Source organism: Oratosquilla oratoria, chromosome 11, assembly GCF_046742065.1.
Source record: "Oratosquilla oratoria isolate Oo_2021 chromosome 11, ASM4674206v1, whole genome shotgun sequence".
Lineage (NCBI taxonomy): Eukaryota > Metazoa > Arthropoda > Malacostraca > Stomatopoda > Squillidae > Oratosquilla > Oratosquilla oratoria.
The window spans coordinates 4,459,251-4,482,354 of NC_134787.1; the positions used below are offsets into that span (position 1 = coordinate 4,459,251).

General features: G+C 37.8%; 1 protein-coding gene across 1 annotated transcript in view; it reads left to right on the forward strand.

Annotated features, from left to right (window-relative positions):
* The first annotated feature begins 3,795 nt into the window (after positions 1 to 3,795).
* Positions 3,796 to 23,104, forward strand: part of LOC143029577 (uncharacterized) — a 30,219-nt gene continuing 10,910 nt past the window's right edge. Inside the window, exons 1-9 of the mRNA XM_076192262.1 lie at positions 3,796 to 4,236; positions 8,779 to 8,841; positions 13,082 to 13,288; positions 15,732 to 15,869; positions 16,559 to 16,708; positions 18,218 to 18,400; positions 19,484 to 19,554; positions 21,966 to 22,138; positions 22,781 to 22,964. Of these exons, the coding sequence (XP_076048377.1) occupies positions 3,952 to 4,236; positions 8,779 to 8,841; positions 13,082 to 13,288; positions 15,732 to 15,869; positions 16,559 to 16,708; positions 18,218 to 18,400; positions 19,484 to 19,554; positions 21,966 to 22,138; positions 22,781 to 22,964 (1,454 nt within the window). The 5' untranslated portion in view covers positions 3,796 to 3,951. The remainder of the gene's footprint in view (positions 4,237 to 8,778; positions 8,842 to 13,081; positions 13,289 to 15,731; positions 15,870 to 16,558; positions 16,709 to 18,217; positions 18,401 to 19,483; positions 19,555 to 21,965; positions 22,139 to 22,780; positions 22,965 to 23,104) is intronic.

Below are 23,104 nucleotides of genomic sequence, written 5' to 3' on the forward strand. Positions count from 1 at the left end.
GAGCTCAGAGCTCGTATGACCCATCTATGAGTAATGCTATTACCTTACACACACACACACACACACACACACACACACACACACACACACACACACACACAACTCCCCAGCCACGAGAGTTGGAGTAACGACTCGAAGCGCAGCGATACTGAAATTATTTCAGCCCTGAGCAGGATTCGAACCAGGACCGCCGTAGTGACAGTCTGAGTCTCTACCAACTGCACCACCGAGATATGTGTGTGTGTGTGTGTGTGTGTGTGTGTGTGTGTGTGTGTGTGTGTGTGTGCGTGTGTGTGTGTGTGTGTGTGTGTGTGTGTGTGTGCGTGCGTGCGTGTGTGTGTGTGTGTATGTGTGTGTGTGTGCGTGCGTGCGTGTGTGTGTAAGATAATTGTCCTTGTATTTGCCGATGAAGCTGTACTTCTTGCGGGGTCGTTTGAGGTCTTGGTTGCAACCTTTGAATCACTGCGCTAGGAAGCGAGACTGCTTGGAATCCAGGTTTCCTGGACCAAGACCAAAAATCCAGGCGTTTAAGGACTTAATGGACGAGACAGTTCAGTCTGTCCATGTATATGTTATGGATACTGAGGTCTTGGGAACTTTTACATACTTTAGCAGTGAAGTGCATAACAGCGGTAGGTCATATCAGGAAGTCGTTAAAAAAATGGCATTGGCCATGGTGCTATGGAGTCCCTGTCTTGCTGCATGGCTGTGAAACTTAAACATTAAATGTTGATTTGAAGAGGCATTTCGACGACTTTGGTACCAAGTCCCTTCGGAGAATCATGAGGTATTACTGGAATGACTACGTATTAAAACAGAGACTTTTGCGTAATGGCAGATTCATGGGCAGGTCGTCATATCCCCGCCACCCAGAAGGTATGATGGCGTCCCTCTATTACTCCGCCTATGTAATCCTTTATGTATTTTATTTGTTATTTACATTATTATAGTTTTTTTTATATATTGTTTTATTATTATGATTTTTTTTTTTTTTGCATCCGACCTAGATATGGACCAAAAGGTCTCCTGTCGGCATGCTCCACCTTTGTAATCCTTTGTAACTCCTTCCATCTGATTAAATATGGGGGCCACATGGACGCATAAGGTTCACGAACGTCTGAAGATAGGAACTGCAGACAATTTTGACAGAGTAAACAGCATTTGAGGACGAAACGTGTAATCACTAAAGGTTTCGTCCTCAAACGTTAGCAAACTGAGTACAAGCTGCATACAAATTATTAAGCAACTGAATACACTTGCATCAAAGGACAAACAAAGACTGCGCATGGGGGTAGATATATTGCCCCGTGCTGGAAAGTGCGGAGTTAGCGCCGCCAATACAACGACTATGCTCACTATCGTGGCGTGGGTCCACATCCTGGCGGGCTCATGCTTTCACTGCGGATTTACTCCGCGCGTTGCAGTACGGGATAACACTTGTAGCTCACGTGTGATGATTGTCGTCCCATGCTGTAAATGTGTTTATTCACGCAACAATTCATATTCAGGGCGACAGGCTGGAGGAACTGGATAACATTAAAACATTTGGGCCACATGTTGCAGAGAATAGAGAAGTCTGGGAGGGGGTGAAATAATGTAAGCGGGTAAATGTTTCGGAGGAATGAAAAATGTCGTGAGAAATCGAAGTCTGGGAATGAACACAAAGAGAAGAATGTATGAGTATTTGGCACTGAATGGAACAGAGACTTGTAATTTGAACGAGGCAGAAAGTAAGAACCTAAACATGTTGAGATGACAAGAACCCAGTGTGTTGGATAAGAAGAAATGAAATAGATGATATCCATATATTTCGATCACGGACTGTGATCCTCTTCAGCGTATTCCACTGAAGAGGATCACAGTCCGTGATCGAAATATATGGATATAATCTATTTCATTTCTTCTTATCCAACACAGTGGGTTCTTGTTGAATTTTACGAATGTGTTACGACATTACTTTGTAGTTATGTTGAGATGAACTGTTGAAGAAGTATGGTGGATGTTACAAGGATGAATAGAATGAGAAATGTAGAGGTGGGGAGGGGGAATCAGGGTGGAAGGAGAACTGGCAGATAAAGTTGATGAAAGAATGCTGAGATGGTTTGGGCATATGGAAAGAATGAGTGAAGACTAGGAAAAAATGGAAAACAGAAGTGGAGGGAACTTGAGGGGAAGACCAACTATGAGGTGGATGGATGGGTTGAAAGATACATTGGATGGAAGAGAAATGTCTGTCGAGAAAGGAAGGAAGAGGGTAAAAACGATAGGCGTAAATAGAGAGTGTTTGCAATTGGGTAAAGAAATGATACATTCCGAAGGTCTTTCTTCTTGTCTGCTCTAGATATTTTTTTGAGTGAAAGAGGTCGTCATTTAATGAAACGATATGGGGTAAACCAGCTTCAATTATCGAGTGGAAGTACTATGTCTTGTCGCATTCATCCTGAACCAAGCAGTGTAGCAGGAAACAGAGGTGTCCCTTCACCCATGAGGAATTAAGATGGGAGGGACAACGAATGGGGTTTTTGGGTGAGCGTGAGGTGGGTGCATTGTGGGTCATGCTTTGACTTGGACACTGTCCTTATTATAGGGAGAGGGCCCTTTGATGTATGTGTCAATGTATATATTGAGGTTGCGAACGCCCTTTGGTATATCATAAGTGCACATATTGAGATTGCGAATGCTCGGGAACATTACGCGTCCAAAAGGACGCCAACGTGATTTCTTAGGGGCATGGCGCCATTTTTTTTCTTTGCTCTCTCCCCTAGAATAGCTGTGTACATCCCCGTATGATTCCGTGATACTCAGGCTAGGTCTGTCATCACCGTAACACGTGAGCGTCAACTTCATCTTTATGGACATGTGCCATGCTTTTCTGATGTTGATGCCACTCACAGGGTTATTTCCACAAGAGACAACCCTCCATGGACGAGACGAAGGGGAGGTCCACATAACTATGTCTGGGGACAAGTCGACTAATTCCGCCGATTGCGGTGTGAAATGGGAAGGGTGACTACTAATGAGCTTGTTCAGAAAAACAGTGTGGTTTGGTGACGACGTGTGAGTGAAACGGCATCTAACCCCTCTTCTCCCTGTGTATGTTCCGAACTCCAGATCATTATGAAATAATTGATCTGTTCACTACCAAGGTGTTACGGGAATGAACATGATAGTCTGTTAGAAAAACAAATAAAGTCATCCAGTACGTTCGGGGTTGTTTGATACGAGCCTCGGTGCCTCACTGGTTGGCCCGTTTTGCATTATCACAGACAAGGAAAATGTTCAAGAGGGGGCAGTTGAGATTTGTAGACTACTTCTAGTCAATGAAAAAGTCAGTTCTTTAATTAATGACGGTTGAGTTGCATGACGAGTTTTGTACCTAACAGGAAAGGAATAAATTGCAGGTTGTAGTCATATCAAAATAATTCAAGATGTGTGCATATATGCAAGGTCGTAATTTGCTGAGAAGGAAAGTTGCTGACGGGACTAATCCACATACTAATAAATATAAATGGTGTTAGAGATGAATGAAATAGCGTAAAAGTAGCTACAATAAGGAAAAATAAAAGCGTTACCCAGTGCGTAAAAAACTGCGATTATAATGCTTATATTTCTAAGGCATCGATGGCAGCATCTGACACAAAGATACAAATTTAAGATTTTCTTATGATTTTTCATCTTTTATTTCGTAAAATCATATGATTTTGCTGAATCTCTAAACTTTTACATACAATATCCTAAAGATATTACTTTATAGATAAACGGATATCATATTTGTGATAAAAACATAAACTTATATCTGATGTAACTTCTAGAGATTTGACATTAATTTCTCCTACAGGCTCTCAAAATCTACACAAACAACAGACAGCTGACGAAATCATAAGATTAAAAACAATCAAGGTCTGTGTTGACAATAATTCGGTTCAGGAGTCCTTTAAAGAATACAGCACCATGCAGGTATTAAGAAGACATTCAAGTCCTTTTATATCTCTTCGAGAAAATGCCAAAGTTCCAAAGAATGTTGTAAGTGTTGCTTGTCTTCGAGACTTATTAAACCACCTTGCAAGTGTGAAATCCAATGAGAAAGTGAATAAGGCCATGGGTAATACAACCAGTGAACAGCAGAATGGGACGCAAATCAAGAGAACCCTGAGTCAGAGCCCCAGTAAGAAACTATTGACGAAGACATGTTCTCAGGATGATGCGTCACCAGAGTCTTTGATCCAGTTGACTAAGGTAGGTCCTGATTTTCATAAATATTTTACAACTGTAGTTTGTTGTTGTTAACATTTTAGTGTGTAATTGTATACTTGCTCCTAACATTTTAGCGTATAGTTGAGCTATGTGAGTAAGAAAACCATCACACAGAATTATGGAGCTAAAGTGGGGAAGGAAGAGGAAAACTTTGAGTTCATAAAGTTACAAAAGTAACATTAAATTAGCTACTCACATTATGATTATTATAATTCTTGTTTCTTCGTGTTAATTTTTCCACCCATCATCAAGGCTCAGTGTATTCTTGCTCTTGCAGGCTTAGTTCATATATTTCTAATTATCAGTATAATATCTGTTCTTATTTTACAGGTTATATTCTCCATTCAAAATTCTAGATTATTTGCTAGGTCTTAAAAATGTCAAGTCAATGTGTTTTTCCTTTTTTTATCAACAGTATTTGTCTCCATTTTTTCTCCATTCCTTGATACTTAGTTTTTTTCTGTGATTGTTAGTTTGAATTGTTCATCTTCATGAACCATGTTCCACCTATTTGACTTTGGTATACCAGATTTTTTTCTGATTTATACTGCACCTTATCTTCTTTTGATTTTTCATGATCATATTTTAAGTGCTCAGTTTCTTTTCTGATATATATATATATTGATTTTCTATTTTCTATTCAGCTGTTCCAGTATAAGTATTCTTCTCTTGTTCCAAAATTCTCCACAAAGAACACTTTACCTGTTGCATCTCTTCTTCATTTCTTTCAGTGTCTCTATACTTGATTTCATTAGCTATAACAGTTTCTCCTTCCATTATATTAATATTGTTTCCAAAACCAGAAGTCTATTTTTGGGAAAATAAGATTTTTATTCTTGATCATCATGTCTGCCATATTTATGTTACTTATCTTACTGCTGGGGTTTAGTTGCTGCCTTTTGAAAGATCTAGACCTTCTCAGATACGCCTTGTTATTTTCTTATGTCATGGTCAGTTATACTTGTCTTACATTTTGTATTCAATGTGAACAATTTCCAGTTTTAGATCATAGCGTTGGGAAAGAGGGGAATGTTTGTTGAGGAAGGATGGAAGAAGATAGAAGATAGGGGTGAATGGAGAATGGTTGTGTATGGATGATTCTGTGATGCATGAAAGGGAGTGGGTAGGAGATAGGGGTTGAGGGAGTATTTGTGAAAAATAAGTTGATGTGGCCTGAAGGGATTTCTCCCCATCTTCTCCATTTCTGAATGAGGAGATGGAGAGGGTGGTTGCCAATTTAATGAAGCAGCCTTGGTGTGGATGTGCTGTGTCTTGCGACACTGCTTCTGACCCAGAGCAGTGGGCGAGATGCAGGGATGACCTGTCATCCAGGAGGTGCCAATATAAGAGGGAGGGAGGAAGGTGGATGGGAGTGGAGTATGTGGGGATGAAATGGCTGGGAGTGGATTTTATGCCTTTGTTTTATGGCTACCTCCCTTGTAAGGGGAAAAAAACCTTTGGTATATGTATGTATGTAGATCATAGCATCACAAATAGGATTGTTTTTTCTAATTGCTCAAATTCTGTAGTGTCCTTTAATTTAGCTGGAAACATTGAATAGTCATGAGGCACTGACAGTTGTCAAACATTCTTCAGAAAATTAATGGAATATGGATGGATCAAATATTTGATGATTAACCAGTGCAGTTTTCTTTTTATTGTTTATTAAGGGTTTAAATGAATTTTATTTTTTCAAATTCTGCAAGTGGGTGGGTTTCCCTGATCATATTATTTTGAAAGTGTGAAAGCATATCTTGTATAGGATTCTTGTTATTATTGGCTACCAATGCAGAGATTAATTTTGGAGTGACTTGGTCATATTGACCTTTCCAGTTTATAAGTATGACGGGGAGCTCCTGTGTTGCAGTGTCAGTTTCTGTCTATTAATAGAACAGTGGAAAGAAGAAAGAATAGTTATGACCATTCAGAAAGCCTGCAAGATATAAATTCCAAGTGGATACATACATATACCAAAGGCTTTTTCCCCCTTACAAGTGAGGTAGCCAAAAAAAAAAAACAAAGGCATAAAGACCATTCCCACCTATTCCATCCCTAATACACTCCACTTCCCTCCACCCTCTACCCTCCCTCTTTTCTTGGCACTTCCTGGATGATGGGTCATCCCTGCATCTTGTCCACTGCCCTGGGTCAGAAGCAGTGTCGCAAGACACAGCACATCCACAGCAAGGCCGCCTCATAAAATCGGCGACCTCTCCCTCCATCCCCCCATGCAGAAAAGGAGAAGACGAGGAGAAATCCCTTCAGGCTACGTCAAATTTTTCTCACACATACTACCTCACCCCCCATCCCCCACCCATTCCACCACATACATCACAACCTCATCCATATACAACCATTCTCCATTCCAAGTGGATACAGGAAAAAAACACAGTCCCATCTGTATTCTGACACTAGAGATAGCCACCCTAAAAAATGAGGAAGAAACTAAAAAGCAAACAAAAACTTGCACAACAAGAATTTCTTATTATTATTCTTTTAACTTATGTAGGTTATATTTTTCCTTCTAGTTCTATGCTAACCTTTATTAGTAAGTGGTCTAAGAGTAGACCATGTATGGTTTCCTAAATTGTTTGTATTTGGAGGGAGGGTGAGCACATTATGGTGTAGGGAGTTGCCTGTTGGTTATGTTGAGGAGATTGTCTTTTGGGTTGGTTGCTAGAGCTTAATATGTTCAGGTTGGGGAGTTGATCTCACATTTTGTGTCTTCATTGGCCTGCTGTTTGTTTATTAAAGCAAACAAGATCTAATGAAACAGGAAGAGAACAAATATATACAACAATTAAACAAAGACGTCATAAAAAACTTGAACAGGAAGAAGGGAAAACGTGGGAAAGAAGTACAGTAGACAAGAAACATAAGAAAGAATGTGGAGAACTATAATATACATAAATAAAAAAACCTACCCACCCACCCATAAAACAGTTGGAGTAACCCAATGAAAGATATCATCAAAACAGCAGTGTAATGTCATCACTAAACCAGTTTCAAACCTACTACTCCTGAAAATAGGAAAATAACAAAAGAAATATGAAGAATCAAACTAGACACAAAGACATGGAAGGGGTAATGTGGAAATTGAAAAACTTTCATTCTGAAGATGTAGATAAAATCTCAAACATCTTCATTCTGAAGATGTAGATAAAATCTCAAACATCTTCATTCTGAAGATGTAGATAAAATCTCAAACATCCATCTAAAATCCCTTGGCCTTAACTGGCGTCTTAACAACTTCTGGCTGTACAAAGAAATTACAACAATCTGGAAAAGAGCCCATATAATACCCATATTGAAGCCAAACAAACCAGCTAAGATCCTGTATCCTATAGACCAGTCTTACCACTATCCACCATATCCAAGCTTACAGAAATATTAGTATCAGAAAGAAATGTAACCAAACTTCCCCAAACCAGTGTGGGTTCAAAGGGTCATTCCACCAGCATACTGCTCACAAATATCACTCACTGTTGGAGGGTTTCATAAGAAAGCTCCACTAGAAAGGACAGTTATGGTAGCTGTAGTTATTTGATGAAGTTACCAGACATATACTGTCACAAAAAATTCATAAAGAGGTACAGTATTCACAACAGTGACTAACCTCTTATCAGGTCAACAGTGCAAAGCAATCCAAAATAACAAAATTGTTGGGACAAAAAACCATACAGTGGAGTCCTCCTGGGAGCAGTACTTTAACCAGCTTTATTCAACCTCTTCACAAGCAGTCTTATGTTACCAGATCCAAAGTACTCATCTATGCAGATGACCTGACAACTATAACCCAACATAGCAACTACAAAATAACAGTTAAGAACACCCAAGCTTACCTAGACAAACTAGAATAGTTGTTCAGAAATAATAGAATGGAGGCTTCACCCCAGAAATCATTAGTAATATTGCTTATTCCAGACAACCATAAATAAAAAAACACCCAACAGCCAAAACCTTTCATTGAAAAAGAACCCTGAAATTCTAAGCCTCACTTTGATACTTATATAACCTTGAACCCACATGTCAAAGAGCTGGTAATAAAAATCAACAAGAAAATAAACTCACTAAAATCAGTCACAAACACAGGCTTTGGACAAGAGAAGGAAATTCTCACAGTCTACACTCCACAGCTTGGTTCCAACACTCAGGACAATAAACTTAGTTTACAAATTACACACTACCACTGCATGTTATACTTTGAGGGTGGATTGAGTTCTCTATGAGTTTTTGTGTCATCTGTCCATGATGTAAAAGAAAACACTTTATGTTTATCAACAGTCTGTATGTCTTGCCCACACTATTATTGATGTATTTGCTGGTGACAAATTATCTATAACCAACACACCCAGATCTTCCTTTTTATTGTTTCACTTTCAATATTATTAATTGTTTATTATCTCTTTCAACTCTTGCCTTATTTCCAAGTTTGTTTTAACACTTAGCTTCAGTCATGTGCTCTGTGACTTGTTGACATCTTGGTCTAAATTACTCTAAGTTGGACCAATTTTTCCTTTTCAGATTCTAGTCATCAAGTCACTTGCAGAAGACAACTTGGATGGAATTTCAAAGAATGTTTTCCTTGTGAGTTACTGTATGGTTCTTCTTAAAGTTAATGTATACTTATGTTTTCATGTAAGTTTAGAAATATTACCCTGTGTTTAGTATGCAGGTATCACAAGTGGAAGGCCAAGCACTAAAGGTGCAAGGCTTATAGCTAGTGGGCTGGGATGAGTTGTGGTGAGCTGTAATTTAACTGAACCTGATATAAATTTTGTATTAACAAAAATATACAGTTATAGAGCACTGTATCACACAGAATCTTGTGATCTTTACACCAGAGTTATTGGGAATGTAGAATACTGGCCAGACTTATGGTTGTAGGCCAGTGAAGCTTAGAACATTTCACCTTACCTCCTTTTCCAAGAAAATCTACACAAGATTTGATATCTTTCTTATTTACCCTAACATTGATGCTAACTTTCACACATAGATATTCTATATGAATGAGGAATGTACATTCCCCTTTGCTGATGCTTTTACTTTTTTTTTTTTTTTTTTTTTTTTTTTTTTTTTTTAAATAATGCAAAGAGCATGGCAGTAAATTGGAAGTAGAAATTAACCTCTTCAATATGAGTCTTAATTCATGTGGGTAGCATCAACTGCCTGGTGTATGATGATTCGATGATGCATCACAATACTCGCATTATAAAATATTATTTGATCTCTTTCACTCAGAATATTAATAACTACGGAAAATTTCATGAAGCCTGTTCACAAAGTATAGGGGTCATTCAGCTACAATTACAAAATATAATCAAGATGCCGACACAGACATCCCCATATACCCCCTTGTGCCTCATGATGCCTACATATGTATCATCATATGGAAGGGGTTAAGGGAGAGAGACTGGAGGAAGTAGATAGCTTTAGATACTTGGGGACGAATGTGGCAGGAAAAGGAGTGGAGGTGGAGGTAGAATGTAGACTTGGGGGATTAAAAAATGTAATGAGAAATAGACATTTGAGGATGGATGCTAAGAGGAGATTACATGAGGGAGTGTTTGTGCTGACAGCACTGTATGGTGCAGAAAAATGGAACATATGAAAGGAAGAGAGAGAGTTTAAATATGTTTGAGATGAAATGTCTGAGAAGCATGGTAAGGGTTACAAGGTTGAATAGTGAGAAACAAGAAGGAGAGTGGAAGTAGAAAAGTAGTTGGGAGATAGGGTTGATGAAAGAGTATTGGGATGGTTTGGACGCATGGCAAGAATGAGTGAAGAAAGACTAGTAAAAGAAGTGTGGAAGGCAGAGATGGATGGAGTGAAGACGTGGAGTTGACCAAAGATGAGATGGATGGATAGAGTGAAAGAGGGTGTGTGTGTTGAGGAAGGAAAAAGACAAAATATAAGGGTGAGTGAAGAACTGTTGTGTATGGATGATGCTGTGATGCATGGAAGGGAGTGGGTGGGGGATGGGGGGTTAGGGAGTATGTGTGAATGATTTTTTGATACAGCCTAAAGGGGTTTCTCCCCTTCTCTTTTTCTGCACGAGGGGATGGAGGGGGAATGTTGATTAAATGAGGCGGCCTTGCTGTGGCTGTGCTGTGTCTTGCTGCATTGCTTCTGACCCAGGGCAGCGTGCAAGATGCAGGGATGACCCATCATCCAGAAGAGCCAAGAAAAGAGGGAGGGAGGGGTGGTGAATGTGGGGATGAAATGGGTGAAAGTGGATTTATGTTTTTTGACTTTGGCTACCTCCCTTGTAAGGGGGGAAAAGCCCTTGGTATGTGTATGTACATTCGTATAATACAAAGAACTAGTTAGTAAGTGCAGAGGAGGAATACATTGTCATGTGATGATAGACTGAGGAGGGAAGCGCTATATATATATTTATATATATATATATATTTATATATATATATATATATTTATATATATATATATATATTATATTTACATTATATATTATATATATATACATATATTTATATTATATATATACATATATTTATATATATATATAATATATATATATTTATATATATATATATATATTTATATCTATATATATATATATATATATATATTAACAACCACAATGCACTTTAATTCTAAGCCATCAAAGCCCAGCATGCAGAAATTGAAATGTGGTACTGCCCAGGACTTGAACCCAGCATCCTCATGACAAGTGCGACAGTGACTTACCAACTAGGCTATCAAGAGAGATATAAGTTCAGCGCAGTTTTTCTTATATATTTGTATGCTCGAGTTACATACACATATATGAAACTTTGTGTTCAACCCATCTCCACTATGATAGTACAATTGGAAGTATACGAATGCGGGAAAGTATTTGTACAACACTGAATGTGTATGTAACTCGAGCATACAAATATATAAGAAAAATTGCACTGAACTCATATCTCTCTTGATAGCCTAGTTGGTAAGTCACTGTTGCACTTGTCATGAGGATGCCGGGTTTGAGTCCTGGGCAGTACCACACTTCAATTTCTGCATGCTGACCTTTGATGGCTTAGAATTAAAGTGCATTGTGGTTGTTAAAATGTATCTCTAATTACTGGGACCCATTCAGTGTTGTACAAATACTTTCCTGCATTCGTATACTTCCAATTGTAAAATGGAAAAACAAGAGGTCATGAAAAAAAACTCAAAAAGGACAACTATAGAAGAGATAGGAAAAAGAATAGCTTCCCACACAGAATGCTGGATATATGGAATAACTTAGATGAAAAAACAGTGTGTGCAAATACTGTTCACGATTTTAAGAATAAACTTGATGCTGAAAGATACAAAGATGGGTCACCACGAGCATAGCTCCCTTCCCGTATAATACAACTAGGTAAATACATACACGCACACACACCTACAACTAGGTAAATACACACACACACACACACACCTACACCTACAAAAGGCATTTGACAAAGTACCACACAAGAAATTAATAAGAAAATTAGAATCAATAGGTGGCATTACAGGTAAATTATTAGAATGGAATACTTCCTGACTGAGAGAAAAATGAGGGTAGTAATTAGAGACAAATACTCGAAATGGGAAGAAATGATAAGTGGTGTTCCACAAGGGTCGGTGCTGGCTCCAATTATGTTTGCCATATACATAAATGACATGGATGAAGGAGTTCAATGTTATATGAATTTCTTCGCAGATGACGCAAAAATATTGAAGAAAGTAAGAACAGAAGAGAACTGTGATTCGTTACAATCAGACCTGGACAAAATCTGGAAATGGATTCCAAAGTGGGAAGTGAATTTCAATATCAAGAAGTGTAGCATAATGTAGTTTGAAAAAAGTAAAAACAGAATGTTAAAAAATTATGAAATTGGTGAAGAAGAAATAAAAAAGGTGCACTCGGAAAGGGACCTTGGAGTAATAATCAGCAAAGACATGACACCGGATAAACATATAAACAAATAGTCGGAAAAACCTTCAACCTATTAAGGTCAATGAAAGTGGCATTTGATTACTTGGATGAAGAAATTATTTAAAAATATTAGTTACATTGATTAGACCAAAACTGGAATATGCAGCGACACTATGGACACCTAGTACTAAAAAGAATATAAGGAAACTAGAAAGAATACAGAGAGCAAAGACAAAGTTTGCACCAGCTCTTTCCAAATTAACATATGAACAAAGATTATCGAAATTGGAACTACCAACATTGGAGCAGAGAAGAGAAAGAGGTGATCTACTGACTATATTTAGAATCATGAAAGGAATGGAAATCCTTGATAGGAATGATTTACAAAAAAAATAACAATGGTAAAACAAGAGGTCATGAAAAGAAACTCAAAAAGGATAATTATAGAAGAGATCGGAAAAAGAATAGCTTCCCACACAGAGTGCGGGATATCTGGAATAACTTAGAAAGAAACAGTGTGTGCAAATACTATGCAAGATTTTAAGAAAAAACTTGATGCTGAAAGATACAAAGATGGGTCACCACAAGCATAGCTCCCTTCCCGTGTAATACAACTAGTTAAATACACACACATACATGCACACATGCATGCATGCTATGATTAGGCAGTAGCATGCACATTGTAGCTGTTGAGGGAGGTCCAACATGTAGGTGTAAATCCTGGTCATGGTGCATAGGTTAAGAATAGCACCCACTCTTGAGTAATGGTCCCCAGCTGCCAAAACCAAATCCTTTTTGTAAGGCACCATCCTAGCCTCAGACAAGGGAGTTCATAACAAAATCAAATCATCATTATCATACAAATCTATATCTGTGTTATATTTATTATTATTATTATTATATATATTTTTTTTACAGAAATATGTGTGCAATGAAAACAAGACTTTGGGAAACCGGTTATTTCACTACATTATGGCCAGTTCAAGAAAGGAAGAACCACCAGGGCAGGCAGGTCAGAGTGACCGCGTGTTCAACGATCTCCTGTCTCCATCAGCCTTCCTTGCTTCATCTAATCATCTTTTCTCACTCCTCTCTGATTCAGCACAACTAGAATTTTACATCAAGGCAAGCATAAGGAGGTTTAGATTTCGTGTGTGTATATATATATATATATATATATATATATATAAATAAAAAATTCTTCTATTCTATGTTGATTAGATAGGAAGTAATGATTAAAAGGAAATAGGCTCCAAAAATTATTAGAAAAAAATTATATTGATGTATTATTGTATCAGTGTGGTGACATTATTTATTTATTTTTGTAATATAAATTTTATTAATTGGAGTGGGTCACTGTTGGTCAGTTTTAGTGCAGTGATGCCCTGAGCAGATTATATTCTGGATATCAGATTATTTTTTTCAATTGAGGAGCTAAAGACTCTTTAGATATTGCCTAAGAAACTTTTGAGAGCTATGAACCTTTCAGTTTCTCTCGATCTATCTATATATATATATATATATATATATATATATATATATATATATATATATATATAGATATATATATATATATATATATATATATTTATATATATGTATATATATATTTGTACAACACTGAATGGGTCCCAGTGATTAGAGATACATTTAAACAAACACAATGCACTGTAATTCTAACCCATCAACATCGGGAGCCCCGATGGAAGCCAACATGCAGAAATTGAAATGTGTTGCTGCCAAGGAGTCAAACCCGGCTAGTGCATGACAAGTGCTGTAGTGACTTGCCAATTAAGCCATGTCTTAATGGCTTAATCGATAAGTCACTACAGCATTTGTCATGCGCTAGCTGGGTTCGAGTCCTTGGCAGTACCGCATTTCAGTTTCTGCATGTCAGCCTCCATCGGGTCTCCCAATGTTGATGGCTTAGAATTAAAGTGCATTGTGGTTGTTGAAATATATATATATATATATATATATATATATATATATATATATATATATATATATATGTATATATATATATATATATATATATATATTCTATTAAATATCACAGCATACTCAGTGTTCGTGATATTTTTCTTAAGACTTTCAATTCGTCTAATTATTCTCTTCTTAGAACTAGGTAAATGATAAATAATATTTTCGATCGAGTCCATTGTGGTTGGATATGAAAACTAGAACATTATGATATTTCACCTATACCTTAGGCATCTTCTGGTAATTTTATTTTTAAAGCTACATACATTATAAATACAAAAAATGGAATATTGGGAGAGATGGTGGTTCATAAGTATTACAGGGCTCATCATCTTTGTGGCATGACGTGGGGTGCCCCGAAAAGTACCAAATGTCCGCACATATTTTGCTGTATGTTAATATTTGGCATATGGTTTCTTATCACACTGCCTCCAGACATTTCAATTTTCTTTTATCATTGGTCTTTGAAATTATGACTGTGTTTTTGTTTAGTTGGTCTTGTGATATGATAGTGTTGTGTGTTTTTGTGATGTGAGATTTAATAGCACTGTTTTGCATGTGAAACATCAGCCTTTGGGATAATGTTTGTGTTGTGTTCATAATACAACTGCATGGTATTATGAATGGCTTAGGAAAGATAACAACCTGCCACCTGTGTCAAGGACACCTGTGGTCAACCACCCTTTGGTGGTAATGTCACATGAGAAGCATTGAAAAGTTTACAAAGTCATTGTCTTTCCCTCAAATTCCAAGCTATTCATAACACCATGCAGTTGTATTATGAATTATATATATAGATATATATATAGATAACTACAGACTAACAGTGAGACAGATTGTCATGTACAGGTTAAGATGTGTAAACAGTGGAGGTTTCACCTTGGTCATACCTCAGAGCTCTAGTTAGTAGGGCTAGCTTTGTTGGTTGCAGCAAGCCCCTGGGTTTTTTAGATCAATGTTGGGTTGCTTCTCTGCCATGCCAGGTCTGTCAGAACCAGTGCAACAAAGCCTGCTGTGGGTTATAGGAATTGAACTCACAACCACCTGCTCATAAGTTTGACACAGTATCCATTGGGCTACTGTGCAGCCCAGTGAATATCCAGTGCAAAAATTACCTACCAGGCAAAACATAAAGTATGCTACCATGTCATCTCCAGCCTGTTGTATTTTTATCACTATACCCTTTCTATCTCAATAAACTGTATATTCATCTTCAGATAGCCTCATATTTTCAGAATTTCTATTTAATGTTCAAACTACTGGAGCTGTCCTCCTTTGAAACAAAAAAAATGCTAAATGGTAGCCATAGAAAAATATAAAGATTATTGTCATTGTAAGGGAGAATCAAGATTTTTAACCTGTAAACATTGGACAAAGAGGGGCATTTTTCCAGTTTGATAAATAATCTAGCCGATGCCAGGAAATATATGCAAAAATTTCAATTGCATGTAGTATGGAAAGACATTTAAGAATTACTATGGTTTTATCCTTCATAAAAAAAAAGAATGTTGTGAATGTTAAAATTAGGGCTCATAAAGGTGCAAAACAAAACATCAACTGATCTGTATGGTTTGTATTTTTCCAGGTTTTTTCAGAGGATGTTACAACAATCACTCAAGCTGAGACATATGACCTAGTATTTGCTGCATATCAGATGGCTCAACTAGTCCAGAACACCAGTTGCCTACCCGATGACATTCTTTCGGCAGTCGTCAGAGCAGCTGTTAGACACAATTTTTATTTGTTGAATTAGGTCATCTATGGTTGTTTTGTGCTGTATGAATATTTCTAGCCTTTTGCTCTCTATTAAGATAGGTTCTTTTATCAATGGAGGTATTGAGCTTGCATTGCTGGACCAAAAGTGGTGAGATGTAATGATCAGCTTTATCAAGTTTGTTCTTGCTTACACAGTGACAGGCAAAGAATCTTCCAGACTGGGTGGGACATTCCCCTTTATTCAGCCTGCTGCCAGGCAGTTTTATTCATCTACTAGGCATTTGTTTAATAGTAGTGTTTTAGCTATAGGCTATCTTAAACATATTCATACTGGATAAGGAGGGGGAGTCACCATATAATGAAGCAGTAGAGTGTTAATTCAGCTCCATATGTCTGGTTCTACTGTGGAATATGTTACATTGCTTTTGACCCAAGCAGTGTGGTAGGGGACAGGGTATATATGTGTGTAGGGAAGGATAAGGGTGGCCCTTGCATCGACAAGGAGCTAAGATAAAAAAGGACAACAAATGGCTGTTGGGTGTGGAATGAGTGAAGGATGGATGCATGCCTTGGTTGACCACCTCCCTTATAAGGGGGAAAGGGCCTTTTGAGTGTGTGTGTGTGTTATATTTTGAAGTTTTGTTAGTGATCATTTGTCTTAAAGTGGAAGGTGAAACCAATTATTTTATTTCACAGCTGCATGGAAAGGATGCTATAAGTCAAAAGTACCTGCATTCATGGGTGTCCCAGCACTGCCCACGTCTTGTTATGTGGATGCACCGCTACGTCACTCACATACTCACAGTTGGTCACCGCACCATTCCGACCAACACTAAAGAAGAGGAGGTAAGATATAATAAGCTGATGTACTTTGAAGTGATAAGTAAGCGTGTAGTGGAGTGGAAGGAGGTTTCATCAAGGTTGATGTGGGTGAAGGTGAAGCTGGGAAGGGAAATGTAGGTTTTTGTAAATGCGTATGGGCCTGGTAGTGAGAAAAGCATAGAGGAAAGGGAGGCTTTTTGGGTAGATATAAATAAGTGCATAGAGGGTTTAGGGAGAAATGTCAATGTAGTTGTATTGGAAGACCTTTAATGCTAGGGTAGGAAACGAACCAATAGACAGAGTGATTGGGAAGTATGGAGTTCCAGGTAAAAATCGTAGTGGAGAATTGATGGTGGAGATGTGTCTTGAAAGAGAGTTGATGATAGCAAATACAGTGTTTAGGAAGAAAGTCAAGCATAAGTACACATGGGAGAGGGTGGTGGATGGAAGGGTGGTGGATGGAAGGGTGGCAGATAGAGCATTAATGGACTATATAGTGGTGACCAGGAGTATGGTAGGAAGAGTTAAGGATGTACATGTTCAAAGGGGAGAGAGTGGGGGAATATCAGATCATTTTCTGGTGGAAGGTAAATTGAGAGTGGAGAATAGGTGGAGAAAGAGGAAAAGGGCAGAAGGTAGGAAGGTACTTAGAGTGAACTGCTTAAATGAGAAAGAAAAGGAGAATGAGTATAAGAAGAAGCTGAGAGAGGAGTGGGAGTGAGTGAAAGATAGAGTAGAAATAGGAGTGGAGGAGGAATGGGGATGGTTCAAGGAGGGAGTCATAAGGTGTGCAAAGATGGTGTGTGGAACAAGGAGGGCAGGAGGAAATAGAAGGAAGGGTAGTGAGTGGTGGGATGAGGAAGCAAAGAAGGGTGTAGAAGAGAAGGGTGAATGGAGAATTGAGGGTGGGGGATGGGGGATAAGGGAGTATGTGTGAGAAATAGATTGATGCAGCCTGAAGGGATTTCTCCCCATCTTCTCCTTTTCTGCATGAGGGGATGGAGAAGGGGGGTCACCAATTTAATAAAGCGGCCTTGCTGTGGATATGCTGTATTTTGTGACACTGCTTCTGACCCAGGGCAATGGGCAGGATGCAAGGATGACCTGTCATCCAGAAGGTGCCAAGATAAGAGGGAGGGAGGAGGGTGGAGGGGAATGGAGTTTTTAGGGATGAAATGGGTAGGAGTGGTTTTTGTGCCTTGTTTTTTGGCTGTAAGGGAGAAAAAGTCAGGTGTATGTATGTATGATTAAAAAAATTACTTTATTAGTTCACTGTATTAATACTCCATGTTTAATTTTATATGCAAAGGTTAAAGTCAGAGGAATTTCAGTGTTATCGTAATAAAGTCATCTAAGTACTGAACTAATTGTCAGAATTAGTAGGAGCTATGCAGATTCATATGTATTTATGTGAATTTGGCTACCCCCCATGTAGGGGGAAAAAGCCTTTGGTATATGTATGTATGTGATCATCTAGTTATTGATTATGGAAACTAAGGTACTAATTTGACTCATAATTTGGAATTATTACAGAATGACACTGATACTCCTGTACTGGAGGAGCATAGCAAGTCTTCCTGTGTGACTCTCCACCCTGCCCTGGTATGGCTGTTGGCCTGCAGCTTACCGCAGGTGTTTACTCGACCACAAAAGCAGCAGGGGCTTCCACACTCCTCCTCCCTTCTTCTTGATCCCCATCACTTTATTGAGAAAATGGTGAGTATAATAGTAATTATTGTTATTATTAGCAGTAATAGTAGTAGTATTGATAATGTTATTATTATTGTCGTTGCGTTGAGATTCAATGACTGGAAACCTGCAGTGTTTCACTCATGATTGACAACTGTTAGCCTTCCAGATGAGAGCTCAGAGATTGTGTATGTTCTGATCTATGGGTAATGCTATGACTGTACACACATATGCACCCAATGCCTTGCCCAACAGTACAGGGATATGATAGGCAGAACTCAAACTCAGATCATTGAATTAGTTGTTGTCGTTCCCTAGACTGTCTGTCCGAGCAGTCCCGTCATTGAATTAGTTGTGGAGAGTGGTACCACTGCACTGAGCTGTGGGTGTAATTGCATTCACAACAGAGAGTACACAATTGTCAAATCATTTTCTAGGAGAAGGGAAATTGAGAGTGGAGGGGATGAAAAGGAAGGGGGGTAGAGAAGTGCTTAAGGTGAGCAAATTAAATGAAAAGTAAAAATAACAGGAAAAGTTGAGAGAAGTGTGGAAAGTAGGATTAAAGGAAGAACGGGTATGTTTTAAGGAGGATGTGCTAAAATGCTCAAAGACAATATGTGGAATGAGGAGGTAGGGAGGGAACGAGAGAGGTAGCAAATGTTGGGATTGATTGAAAGGATCTTTGGATAGCTGTAGGAATTCTGTAAAACAGGGAAAGGAAAGTAAACAATATAGGAGGGCATAAATGGAGATTTTGAGTGGGTCAAGGGATAAAATGGCTCAAAGTAGGAGGCCACTGTACATTGGTTGGGGATAAATTGGCTCCAGCTGTTGGGCCCTACTTTGGGAGAACTATGCCTTATTGCATTGCTTTTTACCTAAGCAGTATGGTAAAGAATAGCACAGTCCATCATCCCTGAGGTGCTGATATGGGAGGGATGATTGATTATGTTTTGCTTGTTCATGATATGAATATGTGCTTTGACTTGGCCATCCACTTAAAAATGGAAAAAAAGTCTTTGGTGTGGGTGTGTATACATTATTATTTTAGCAATTAAAGTCTATATTCACTTCCATGGTTTGATTGAAAATTTAAATGTATTGTTGCAGATTGCAGCCCTAAGCCCAACACACTGGATTCCTCTCTACAACAGTGATAACCATGGTCTCAGCATTAATAGGTGTGTAAATGAGAGTAACTTACATAATTCATCCTCAATTTCTATATATCTCTTTCTCCCTTTATCTAGGTATTTACCTAGTATTGTACAGGAAGGGGAGCTATGCTTGTAGTGACCTTTGTATCTCACAACATCTAGTTTGTTCTTAAATTCTTGTATGGTGTTTGCTCACACTACTGTTTTGTCCAATTTGTTCCAGACATCCACCACTCTGTGTAGAAAGCTCTTTTTTTTCCAGATCTCTTCTATAACTATCCTTTTTGAGTTTCTTTTCATGTCCCCTTGTTTTTCTTCTATCCCATTTTAATAGGTCTTCTTTGTCAAAGACTTCCATGCCTCTCATGATTCTGTAAATGGCCAATAGATCTCCTCTTTCTCTTTTTTGTTCCAGGGTTGGTAGTTCCAATTTGACAATCTTTGCTCATATGTCAATTTTGAAAATGTTGGTGCCATCTTTGTTGTTGCTCTCTGAATTATTTCTATATTCTTTACATTCTTTTTTGTACTAGGTGTCCATAGTGTCGCAGTGTACTCCAATCTTGGTCTTATCAGTGTGACTAGTACTTTTTTTACCATTACCCCATCCAATTAAAAGCCACCTTTATTGATATTATTAATTTGTAGGTTTCTCCAACTATTTTGTTTATCTGCTTGTCTGGTAATAATTACTCCTAGGTCCTTTTCAGAACCAACTTTCTTTATTTCCTTTACCCTGATTTTATATTGTCCTGAAATTCTTTTTTTACTTTTCCAAATTCCATTATACTACATTTCTTAATGTTGAAGTTCAGTTTCCAATTTTAACTTCATTTCCAGACCTTATCCAAGTCTCTGTAGTGATTCACAATCTTTTTCCGTACTTACCTTCTTTAGTAGATTTGCGTTGTCTGCAAAGAAGTTCATGTAACATTCTACACCTTGATCCATGTCATTTACATATATAGCAAATGTTATCGGAGCCAATACTGAACCTTGTGGGACTCCACTTATCATTTCTTCTCAAGTGGAGTTTTTATCTCTGAGCACCATTCTCATTTTTCTCCCATGAAGAAATCTTCCATCCATTTAAATAATTTTCCTTGTATACCTCCTGTTGTTTTGAGTTTTCTTAATAGTTTTTTGTGTGGTACTTTTTCAAACACCTTTTTTAAGTCCAGAAAAGCACAATCTGCCCATCCGTCCCTTTCTTGCATCATATTTATTAAACTTGAATAGAAACAAATCAAATTTGTGGCACATGATCTTTCCTCTCTAAAACTGAATTGTTTCAGATTTAATATATTGTTCTCCTCCAGATGTTTAGTCCATCTACTTTTGATGACTTTAACAAATTTTAGCTGTTGTACTTGTAAGGGAGACTGGTCTATGATTTGTAAGGTTTTCCTTGACCCCCCTTTATATATTTGCACAATATTAGCATTTTTCCAGTCTTACAGTACCTTTTCTTCTTTGAGTGAGCAATCTATTATCTTATATATTTTGTCCATTAGTTCATCTATACATTATTTTAGTATCCAGTTTGCAATTCCGTAAATGATAAACTAAAAAATAAGCAGGAAATAGTAAAACTATGTCAAGGGAACATAGAATATACAAGGGATATAGAAATGGCTGAAATTATGAGCAAACATTTCAAATCTGTATTCACAAAAGAAAACAATAACAACTGGGATGAAGGAAGAGGAGAAAGATCCCCCCAATAAGAGAAATAATTGTGACACAGAAAGAAATAATGGACCAGATAATGAACCTTGATGTCAGAAAATCACATGGTACTTTATCAAATGCCTTTTGTAAATCTAGGAAAGTACAATCAGCCCATCCATCCCTTTCTTGCATTATTTCTATTAGCCTCGAGGAAAAGCAAATCAAGGTAGTGGCACATGATCTGTGTCTAAAACCAAATTGTTTTGGATTCAGTATACAGAAGACTGAAGACAGGGGTGAATGGAGAATGGTTGTATATGGATGATGCTGTGATATATGAGGTGGAATGGGTGGGGGATGGGGGGTGAGGGAGTATGTGTGAGAAATAATTTGACACAGCCCGAAGAGATTTCTCCCTGTCTTCTCCTTTACTGCATGACACTATGGACACCCAACACCAAAAAAGAATATAAGGAAATTAAAAAGAATACAGCTAGGTAAATACACACACACACACACCTTCCCTCTTTTAAGGGAGGTAGTCAGTCTCTGTGTAAAGGGATCCTTTTAATGTATATTTTGCAATAATTTTGATACAAATAAGAGAAGGAAGAGAAAAATATCTCATTCTTTGTGGTCTGTATACAGGAAGTATTATGACCCACTTCTTCATAAAATTACTCATAGTCAGTCTTCAAATGTTGATAATGTTCTCATATATTGTAGGAGAAGATGAGTAAATTGATTTATCTTTATGTTTCGAGGTTCCAGCATCATGTGTTTAGCTATCATGGACCCACCCTGATGTTCATAACAGCTGAAGATGGGCGTATGTTTTGTGTCTGTTCTGACCTGGAATGGAAGGACTCGAAGCATTTTTGGGGAGGAGATGACTGCAGATGTCTTCAGTTGACACCAGAGTATAAAGTCGTGGAAAGTAAGTATATAGTCACCCTTAGTCATTTGACAATTTTTTCCATGGTAGTCAGATGCTAAAGCTGTACCCTCTTTCTATCATGAAAATGTAAGTGATGTTTTAGGATATTTGTAGGAGACAGGGATAACCCTTCATCCACAAGGAACTAAAATGAGAGGGAAACAAGCATGGTGGATGGGAGTGGAATGGGTGAGAGTGGGTGTGTGCCTTGACTGGTTATCTCCCTTATAAGGGGGAAGAAGCCTGTGGTATATAGGTAGCTAAATAGACAAAGTGCTGAGGTAAGAGGCATGTTAAATGGGAAAAGGGACTTTGGTATGTACACTTATATGAACTGTTTTCCATATGAAATAAATCGGTGACTTATGATGAGTCCACAGCCCAATAAGTAATTGGTAAATCTATTAGAAATTTTCATATCACTGTTGAATTGTATGATCATGTTCTAAATATTAGTCTGCTTGAAAGTGCATGTTTCAGTTATATAGATTAAATTATATATATATATATATATATTTTTTTTTTTCTTTTCTTAGAATTTCAAATCTGTTGTGAATTAGATAACCTGATCTTGTAGGGTGATCTTAGGTTTAGATTTGGTTTCTCTGAATTAGTTGATTAATGATATCCAATAATTGACAGGTGGGCCAAAGCTGATCTACTTCAATACTACATCTAGAGGGTTTCCGCTTGGTCTCCAGGTTGGAACAGACTCCAAAAGCAGAGCACTCACATTAGATGTAAATCTCTCACTAATTAAATACCGCAACATCCCCTACAAATTGAAATCATTTGAGGTGTGGGGCTGCGGTACCACAGAGGCCAGGTAAGTAATATATCTGAACTGAGTATATTTCTACAAAAGTGTTATGTTACTAAGTACTAATAACAAGTCATTGGTGATTTGATGATAAATACATGTTTGGCAGTGAAGAATTTGACCACTGTATAATGGTGTGTATATCA